This window comes from Alosa pseudoharengus, unplaced genomic scaffold (assembly GCF_046254945.1).
Source record: "Alosa pseudoharengus isolate Yale_2024_CS ecotype anadromous, Long Island Sound unplaced genomic scaffold, YU_APseudo_1.1 YU_APseudo_1.1_scf_20, whole genome shotgun sequence".
In the NCBI taxonomy this organism is placed as follows: domain Eukaryota; kingdom Metazoa; phylum Chordata; class Actinopteri; order Clupeiformes; family Clupeidae; genus Alosa; species Alosa pseudoharengus.
This window is the reverse complement of record NW_027468664.1, coordinates 17,949,463-17,960,547: the sequence shown is the minus strand read 5'-3', so window position 1 is coordinate 17,960,547 and position 11,085 is coordinate 17,949,463. Positions and strand designations below refer to the sequence as shown.

At 40.3% G+C, this 11,085-nt stretch overlaps 1 protein-coding gene across 1 annotated transcript; it reads right to left on the bottom strand.

Annotated features, from left to right (window-relative positions):
* Nucleotides 1-560: 560 nt before the first annotated feature.
* LOC143136649 (uncharacterized) lies at nt 561-3,531 on the bottom strand. The gene is made up of 3 exons (XM_076297367.1): nt 3,369-3,531; nt 1,867-2,150; nt 561-1,057 (listed from the first exon to the last, which is right to left on the bottom strand). The coding sequence occupies exons 1-3, from the start codon at nt 3,376-3,378 to the stop codon at nt 719-721; spliced, it is 633 nt and encodes a 210-aa protein (XP_076153482.1). The 5' UTR covers nt 3,379-3,531; the 3' UTR covers nt 561-718.
* Nucleotides 3,532-11,085: the final 7,554 nt, after the last annotated feature.

The following is an 11,085-nucleotide window of genomic DNA, read 5'->3' as shown; positions in this document are numbered from 1 at the left end:
CAGAAGTCAGTGTAGCCTGAGCTTGTGAAGATGAAGAATATTTTATTTCATTTTCTTGCAGAGGCTGAACCTGGATTATCATAAAACGTACAATATCTTCAACTAATTGACCAATTGAGTCTCCTCTGAGACCTATTACCTATTACAGCAACACCCAGAACAAGATGGCTCTGTAGAGTGATACCAGGCGGTGCAGATCCAGGGCAAATAGAACAACCAAGAATATTTACCACCCTAGTCATGACTCCTGGGGCCCTAATTTAAATGCTGGGCAACATGCAAAGTCTAAGTCTAAATAACGCTTGCTTAATAACTACGCAAAATGTATGTACAAATTAAATACTAATAATATTATAGGATATAGTATTATCCTAAGCACAAACATTGGTGGGTCAGCTAAAAGTGTCACACCACACAATGCCATTAATTCAGAACTTCATAGACTGATATTGCACTATACCCATGATATAAGTTTCATGGGCACAGTGCTTCAGTGGCTGCCTTCTGGGAAGCTCCGTTTCATCAAAGCTACAACTAACAGACTGACACACAATACAAAATAACATAGAAAACATGTATTTATTTTTCTTTCTGTTGCACAGTCAGGAGTGGCTACAACCTTTATTTCACTGTTATTACATAGGCCTACTATATGTGTGACAAATTACTTGAACTTAAACTTGATGGTGTGACAGGTGACATACAGTACACTGTCATTTTATTTCTTCTCTATGAGTGAAGATGCAAAGAAATCATGCTCATTCTGCATTTGTTGACGGAATATGGTGTCAGCCTTTGCAATCTGCTCTTTAGTGGTCAGATACTTGTCGAGGAGGGCCCTGTAGTGGTCTTCTGGGTGGCCGTGCATGTTGTTCTTCTTCCAGGTGAAGTACGCGTTGCAAGTGGTTTCTTTCAGCTGTTTGGCCAGCCACAGCCACAGCACTGAGCAGGGAAGGAGAGCGACTGCAAAGTAAATGGCTTCTTCTCCCTCCATGATATCGCTGTAATTTGACAGGTACTTCTCCATGGCAGGGGTTGGTTTAATATCCGACACACTCTATTGATGTAACAGGTGGACATATTAGTCAACAGATTACAGCTAAAATAAGCATTACTGTCTCTGTTAGTCACTGAAAGTATATGAGTTTTTATATTATCTCATTTTTAATATATGGGTTTTTATATTTTACATTAAAAAAAAAAAAATTCAGTTTAAAACATTTACAAATTACCTGTAGAAACATAATGTTGATTGGAATTTGTTGACATAATGTTAAAAATGGCTATGCTTTATACACCAGTGGTTCTCAAAGTGTGGGGTGGGCCCCACTAGTGGGGAATAAAGACATGACAGGTGGGGCACGATGAACAGGAGGATTTTTTTGTGCCTATTTTTAATAATGCTTTTCTTTTTTGACAAGGAAGATCATAGATTCAAAGCAAAATAGCCACACACAAACATAGGAATCATAAACAAGCCGACATATTAATTAAAATAATATCTGGTCCAGCCAAAATGGGAAATGTAATATGGAACCAAAATATGGAAATAATATTTTAACATTACCATTTTGCTGGGGTGATGGGGTCAGGTGGGGTTTAAAAATGGAAAACATTTGAGAACCACTGATATATACTGACTAAACTAAAATTAGCATGCAAACCAGCTAGCGTCAGCTTGGCTCTCTTGTGACATGTAACACTGCATTAAATACAATACAAGTCAATGAAAGAGTGACATGTGGTTGTGTTCAAGATAACCTACAAAACTCCACTTTGCATACATATTAAATTGGTGACCTATATGGAGATAACAGGTGTTACTTCTATGTGGCTGTGTGATACAAAAGAGGCTTGGTTTCTTACATTTAGGTTAAATTGCTGTAGTGTAGCAACAGCGTAGTTGTTATAGCTGTCATATCTCTCCTTCATGAACCCGTGGAGATCCTCCGGTAGCTTTCCTTTCTCACACATCTCCCCCAACATGTCTGTTACCCTCACAAGGTAATTGATGTCCTGGATGGTGAAGCTCACATAGTCGTCAGCCTGGAGGTCTCCAAGCTGCATGTGCTGTAGAAATGGCACTTCCAATGTCTGCTCAGCAATATCCATATTGTTGTCCCAGAGGAGGTCATACACATCTTTGTTTTCTGTGAATGAAATTAGGGTATACCTTTATTGAAATAAGATTGGTTTATAATTTATACCAATATCACTGACGATTTGTTTTTGCTTTGCTTTTTTAATTTGGCACTGGACTTCATCTGAATTTATTGCAGACGCGTAAAGCTGATGATACACATGGCAATGTTTTGAGCAATGTTGCTGCATAATGTTCCATTTGATTGTTCTGACATGTTTCCATTGATATTGGGCAACAATTTCCGGAGAATCATTGCTCAAGAAGTTGCCCCATCATCACCTTGAGAATATGAGATCCTTTTATATATCATAGCCTTCTCACATTTTACAGAATTCTACATTGTTACTACACTTTTCTAACCCTTACAATAACCCAAGTAATGCAATGTCACTGCCACACCAAGGCAAAGTGCAGTATACAGTACATTATGATCATGTTTTTATTATTATTATTTCCAATATCTGAAAAAAACATGTACAGTGAATTACATTAATACACAGGATTAGGTGTTATAATTCCTTGTGCCAAAATCCAAGGTAAAAACACATTCAGAAGCCCAAGCCCAAATTAACTGAGAAAAGTACAGTACTCACCAATCTGCCAACCAATGGTCACAAACACAAGACAAATGGCACATCTAACAGCAGTATGCAGCATGTCATTGGGGTTATGAAGTGGGCACCCTCATTCACCGATGTTTCATTAAGTTAGGCCCACGACACCTTATGAAGGCTTAACAGTGAAACCAGCATCCTGGAAACACTCCCCTCCATGCTGCCACTATATTACCACATTGAAATATCCAATATCCAATATACTCTTAAACCAACCTAGGCATGGTCTAGGTTGGTTAGTTTGGACCGTCCTGTTGATGCGGACTGAACCATAACCCTAAAAACCCTAACCAACCACCATCGACCTATACAGTCCGTCACAAACAAAACAAATAAGCCAGCCAGCTTAGCTTGCGCCCCATTTTGCCACCATATTACCACAATAAAATATCCAAATACTCTTAACCAACCTAGGCATGGTCTAGTTTGGTCCCGTTGATGCGGACTGAACCATAACCCTAAAAACCCTAACCAACCACCATCAACCTATGTACAGGTAAGTACAGAGTGTGGTAACTACACTTGTTGAACATATTCATTTTTAACAATCTATGAAAGAAAGAAAATATACAATAATAAAGTAAACAAAGGTAAACAAAAAGTAAAAGTACCTGACTGCATTTTCTGTCTGTATTGCCACTGTCACTGAATCACTCAGAAGTGCAGTCCTGTTAACACACCACGAAAGCTTCTTCACATGAACAACCTCAAGGGTTGAGTATGTTGTTTTTAAATTATCACGTTTTTAAGGGGTGTGGATATAATCTCAGGGGAAAGATGCCTTTAATTCCTTTCCAAATTCCCCAGAAGAGACTTCCTCTTTTCTTATCATTTTACGATGTCATTTCACAAGGTTAGTCATCAAGAGAAAGTAAATACATTCATTTACTTGATGTGTAAATACATTCATTTCCTTGATCATGACTATATTTTACTTCCTTATAGGTCATGAGTGGGACATTAGGCTATTGTGAACAGACTTTCAATTGAAACTTGCAATAACTGTTGCCACTAAATGGGCTTAAAATGACCAAGGGCCCTATCATGACATTCTAAAGTGCATCGTCACTCGTCAAAAGTCTATTTTTCAAATTTAGTAGGATGTCCAGTTCACATTGGGAGGGGTTTCGTTATCAAAAGTGGAGCGCATGGCGCAACAAGGTGTTCCTAGGTTTTTTAATCAGTCATGGGTGTGTTTGGGGCGTAACATCATTTTAAACCAATGAGAATGACATCTGGCATTCCCTTTAAAGGGACACCAGGCAAGCCTGATGCTTTTTCTCTAGAAACTCCCCCTCGCTCGGTCTGAAGCTCTTTTCCTTTTCTTTGTGTCTTCTGTCAAGGGTTTTCGCTGCTTCTTCGCCGGCTCTGCCATTATACAGACGTTTGCAACAATCTCTAGCGTTTCGTTAGCCTGCCTCTGTGCTGTAAACTGATCCTGCTTCGGTCGGCGGGTAGGATACACCGAACTTGCAAGTGGGATATTCTTACTACAGGCAGTAGGGGCGGGAGAGAGAGCCTTCATTCGCCCCGTAATGAGTCATTTAACCATATACCGACTTACGAAGATGATTAATTATCACGAAAACGTTGCCTGGTGTCTCTTTAACGGCGCAAAGCGTGATATGTCAAATAAATGCATCGGTATTTTGGCATTCAACGGCGCATTTGAAGGAGGCTGCTTGCGAGACCGTATGAAATAGTCATTCTTAAACCATGCATTACTAAAACCTAGCATAGCCTTCACGCATTTGCACTCGTCTATTATTTGAACTCATTGGCAAAGTGAAACTAACTTCACCAAGGTGTCAGTCAACGAAGACAGTTATATGCAGTTACTTTCACTATTGACTGACAATGGGTTACCATCGAAAACATAGGCTGGAAAAAGCAACACTTAGCTTCTTTAGCTGCTTTGACGACATTAAATCCTGGATGGCCAGTAACTTTCTTCAATTAAACGATAGTAAAACGGAAGTAATTTTACTGGGGCCGACCTTTAAATTCTTATTCATGCTTTTATCACCTCAAAGCTTGACTATTGTAACTCCTTATACACTGGCATGACCCAATCTAACAGGCACTAAGAAGAATTACACCTGTCCTGGCTAAACTGCACTGGCTACCTGTAAAGTAGGCCTATAGAATAGATTTTAAAATGTTATTCTTTGTTTTTAAAGCCTTAAATGGACTAGCTCCTTCTTATATTTCAGATACGCTATCCCCTCATTCTGCACCTAGATCACTCAGGTCTTCTTCTAAACAGCTTCTTACAGTTCTTCATACAAGACTTAAAACAAGAGGTGACCGGGCCTTCTCTGTAGTTGCCCCAAAGCTTTGGAACTCCCTCCCACCACACATCAAGTCCTGTTCCACAGTTGCTAGTTTTAAATCCAATTTAAAGACCTCTTCTCTCTCGCTTTTACTTCCTCCTGATTCTTCCTCTCTCTCATGCACTATCTTTGCTCTTTTATGCTATTTTTATTATCATTATTACTTTTATGTTTTTATTTGCTTGTTTTACTGTTTTTATTTTGTTCTATTGTTTTTACTAATGTTTATTTATTCATTCATTCAATTATTCATTCATTCAATTATATTTCTGGGCTCCTCTTCTACCTATGTGTGTACAATTAGTTACTCTGCAACCTGTGAAGCACTTTGGGTCAACTCCTGTTGTTTTTAAATATGCTATACAAATAAACTGACTTGACTTGACTTGACTATTATGACCACCGGGCAGCGATGCGGGGGTCATATAGTAGAGTTCTTTTGCTTCCGTATTGTTTTTTTTTTATGTTGGTCTCAAGGGGCCATGTCAACCCATCCCATAATCACTCATTTGATAGCACCTAGTTAAAAATGAAAAAGCAAAAATTAGGTGTTGTAATCGCAGACCTCTATAGCTGACGGGTCAAAACTGCACAAAATTAGAGGATCATGCTGACACCCTGTGAATGCCTGCCAAGTTTTGTGGAATTCCGTTCATGGGGGGCTAACATTTTTCTGTGAATATGTCGATAACTGTAGAGCGCGTCGGGGTCCGGTTCGCCCTGTCGGGACTTATTTTCCCAATAATGACCGGCGTTCTATACATTATCCCTTCGGCCTATTCCACTGCTTGGTTGAATTTCCCATTGTCCTGCGTAATTTAGAACGTGCATTAACATATGTTATTTGAACACCTGTGAAGTAGATCCAGTGTTTTGGCTGGGATCACACTTGCATATTAATTTGCTGAACTCGTAAAGTTTAAATGAACTGTCACATTGCATCCAAGCCTTAAAGGAACACGCCACCCAAAATCAGTAGTGATATATGTTCTTACCGTAACTTTCACGAGTTGAGTCGTACCTCTCCCGCGTCGGTAGGTGCACTCAAACGCTCTGTCGCGCGGCGCGAATGTGTTAGCATGTTGCTATGCTAGCGGGCTCTGCCGTGGCCGTAGAGAGAGGCACATAGCAGTATTCAAACACCTCCACGTTTTACCTACTTACATACAGTTGCACGAGTAGTTGATGAAAAATGTTAGGGCACACAACATGAAATGTGACGATTTTCCAAGCGAATAAACATGAGAACTACAATGTGTGGTGCAATAGCACTTGGGAGTACTTCGACCTAGCGTGGTAATATTATTAACACCTAATTGTAGATCCTATCCACCACAGAGTTTAGAATCCATGCTGGATCGACCCTCAGCCTCTCCCTCCCCTCTGAGCGAGAGAGGCACACACACTAGAGATGCGCTGATGGGCTATTATTTCAACCATAACTGCATAGCAAAACTTATCATCCATCAGCCATCCATCAGCACCAAAGTTTGTTGACCAATTTTCAAAACTGCACCTGCCCACCATCCGCTGGTTGTTTTAATGTAGGCTATATGGGTGATGCAGCGCTGCTGACGTGAGGCTAGAAAGCCCTTGCCTGTTCTAGAAAGACTGATCTAATGCAGCAAATATATTAAAAGGCAAAAGTCGTACATTGGCTAGGCCTATCCCCAGAATATCAGCAGCAAACTCAGTCTCTGTCGCGCAAAACAGTCTCCAAATAAAACGCACATCGGCCTGTTGCCTATTCTGCCAGCTTGTGACAATATATCGTCCAAAATGCTTGATTGCATTGCATTCTCCACATTTTTAGCTACATTTTCATGTACCACATCAGCATTTTTGTTCAGTGAATCTTTTGTAAATTGCTTTACAATTACCGTCGGGCCTATAGGCCTATTGCCTGGCTTGCCTCAGCTTCGGTCACGTCCTTTTACAATTTTATCATTGTAATAAAAAACGCAATTTGCCACATAATTTCAGCATGCTCCTGGCCTACTAATTAATGCCTATTGTACTTTATTTTTTGCAAAAAAAAAGAAATCCTTGATAAAATAACAAGTCATTCACATTATAGGCTACTTTACACACTGTTATGTCAGGTTGACTGACAAGCCTGTTCTGAAGACTCCCATTCATTTTGACTGCACGAGCGCGTCTTTTTCAGACAGACATCGCAATTCATTTTATAGCAGGCCATCGGACAAATATGACGCCTCGATATTAAAGAAACTCCGACTCCATTCATTCTGAAAGTCCACCGCACAACAATGCAACGTGCATGTTCACATTTTTAGTAACAACCGCCAAACTTGCTTGCTTGCCTTACACATCTAAGTTTTCCGACTATTTTTCTTACCTTCTTTTTCCGCTGTGGATGTTAGTGAGTTTGTAGAAGTTTTAGCTCTTACGTTCTGAACGTCTCGCACTGCCATCGCCCGATGTCATTTCTTAGTCATATCACTCTCTGTCTCTCTTTTAAATGCCTATTCCCTGAATGGTAGGCTACAATTATGTGTTTTATATATAGGCTAATATCTAAACAAAATAACCCAGGCAGTCTCATCTAGGATATAACACAGGTTGAAGTTGGTTCTATTTAGGGAGGTGAACATCTGTAGATGACTCAGAAATGACATCGGAAGACAAGGAGTGAATATGGCAAGAGGCAAGCCGAAGTCTGCTGACAAGGGCCCGACAGTAATTGTAAAGCAATTTACAAAAGATTCACTGAACAAAAATGCTGATGTGGTACATGAAAATGTAGCTAAAAATGAGGAGAATGCAATGCAATCAAGCATTTTGGACGATATATTGTCACAAGCTGGCAGAATAGGCAACAGGCCGATGTGCGTTTTATTTGGAGACTAGTTTTGCGCGACAGAGACTGAGTTTGCTGCTGATATTCTGGGGATAGGCCTAGCCAATGTACGACTTTTGCTTTTTAATATATTTGCTGCATTAGATCAGTCTAGAACAGGCAAGGGCTTTCTAGCCTCACGTCAGCAGCGCTGCATCACCCATATAGCCTACATTAAAACAACCAGCGGATGGTGGGCAGGTGCAGTTTTGAAAATTGGTCAACAAACTTTGGTGCTGATGGATGGCTGATGGATGATAAGTTTTGCTATGCAGTTATGGTTGAAATAATAGCCCATCAGCGCATCTCTAGTGTGTGTGCCTCTCTCGCTCAGAGGGGAGGGAGAGGCTGAGGGTCGATCCAGCATGGATTCTAAACTCTGTGGTGGATAGGATCTACAATTAGGTGTTAATAATATTACCATGCTAGGTCGAAGTACTCCCAAGTGCTATTGCACCACACATTGTAGTTCTCATGTTTATTCGCTTGGAAAATCGTCACGTTTCATGTTGTGTGCCCTAACATTTTTCATCAACTACTCGTGCAACTGTATTTAAGTAGGTAAAACATGGAGGTGTTTGAATACTGCTATGTGCCTCTCTCTACGGCCACGGCAGAGCCCGCTAGCATAGCAACATGCTAACACATTCGCGCCGCGCGACAGAGCGTTTGAGTGCACCTACCGACGCGGGAGAGGTACGACTCAACTCGTGAAAGTTACGGTAAGAACATATATCACTACTGATTTTGGGTGGCGTGTTCCTTTAAAATACAGACGTTCAAAACATAGCAACATTTAGCTGGCTTTTAACTAGTTGGATGGCAGTAGGCTAGGCTAAGTAGCCTAAAATAGCGATGTTTCAAAGATAAGGTTTATCAGAATCCTGGGATATGCCCGCTTGACAACGGGAGAGATGGAACTAACGACTGGTCTTTGGCCATAGCAACCATCCATTTAGAACTAGTAACAGCAGTTTATCCTGCAAGTTGAGAAATTAGTTGATGTGTCGGAAAAAAATTGTTCTACAAACAAGACAGTTTTAGCGATTAAAACGTTTAAATTATAACAGGAAATGAACCAAAGTGGCAACAGTGGAATAAGTGGGATAATGGACTCCACAGTGGTCTGTTAACAGAAATTAACGCACACAGACACACACACACACACACACACACACACACACACACACACACACACAGGTATGCACACACTCACACACACGCATGCATGCACACACACACACACACATAAACACACACACGCATTAAACACACACACACACACACACACACATATAAAGACACACGCACACACATACAAACACAGTAGACATGTAGGCATACGTACACGCACATGCACACACACAGGCACGCACGCAGACTCACACGCACACACACACACAGGCACGCACAAAAGCACATGCACGGAGACACACACACACACATAAAAATAAACACGTACACGCACACATGCACAATAGACACACACACATACACACACACACACAAACACGCACATACATAAAAACATGTCTTTCATTTATCATGTATACAGACCTTATTGCCCTGTAACTGAGCCTAGGCAGATGGGTCAGGCCCTTGAGTCATGTATCTGCTTGAGGTTTCTTCCTGTATCTCCAATTCTAGGGAGTTTTTCCTCGCCCCTGTTACTCATGGGCTCTCTTTGAATGTTTTAACACTCTGTAAAGCGCCATGAGACATGTGTAATGTTTTGGCACTCTATAAGTGAAATAAAATTGAAATTAAAATTAAACACACACATTCAGGCACACACACACAAACACATAAACACACACACACACCATTACCCCCACCATTACCTCCACACACCCACTCACAAGCAAACACACATGCACAGACACATAAAACACACACACACACACACCTACACACACACACCATTACCCCCCCCCCCCACACACACACACACACATACTCACAAGCGAAAACACACGCACAGAGAAGCACACATATACACAAAAGCAAACGCACACATGCACACACTCATTTACATACACAAAAGCTGCAAGAGAGTAGGAGATGGAGACAAAGCGTGATTTATTTTTGCGGAGAAAATGTGCAGGACATATTTTGAACCGCTTTGCGATACATCTAGTTTTAAATGAAGTAGAAGAGTATCATCTTCAAAATATTAGTGTATATAACATTCATTTGTTGTTACGCCTCATTGAGAGTAAATCTTGAGTCTCCTTCTGCATCTTCTGTATTGCCTCATTCATGTCACTGTAAGTGCAGTTCAGTTGACACACAAAGAAAGCTTCTTCTCATGACCAACATCAAGGGAGTTTGTTGGTTTTTAAACCATCCCTTTTTTAAAGGGTGTGGATAACCGTTAATCAAGATGCCTTCTTTCCAAATTCCCAGAAGAGACTTTGTTTTAGCATTTGTCAATGCAATGTAATTTCGCAAGATTAGTCATGAAAAAAGAAGTATCACATTCACTCACTTAATGTGGTGTCAAAACAAATGTTGTAGATTATTATGCTGAAGTCCAATTCATTTCATTTAAAATTTCAACTGGAAACCCTCTGGAACAGATTGAAAGGGTCTAGGTCACCCCTGTGTATTAACCTCATAGCAAAACTTCACAACTCTTAGGGTCTTAGGGCATTCTCAGCTCAAAGTTAAACTACCCTTGACCAAATGATGACCCATGCCATGACAAGCTTCAGTTCTGCATATCTCAAAATGACTGCTTCTGCGAAATTCTCAAATTGTCTGTGGAAAAAAAGGCTCTGAAATGTAGACCTCATAAAAAGTAGCCTGTTTCATTACATTTTTGATCCTTTTTACATCTAAGGATTTAACATGCTTCAATCTTTATTTCAGACTCAGAAGGTCCATAGCATATATATATAAAAATAATGCATAATAATGATCAATGCCTCCATGCCACTTAGGAAGCAGCATAGCCTGAGCATATAACGCACAGCACTGACAATAGCTATCTTTGTCATCACTCATATAATCTCATAGCATCGGTAAGTACAGTATATGACCGTATTTTACTGCCTTACACAGGGAAGATTAGTTTCTTATCCTCTTACTTTTGACTGACATGACATTACTTTTTTTTGCATCAAACATAATATC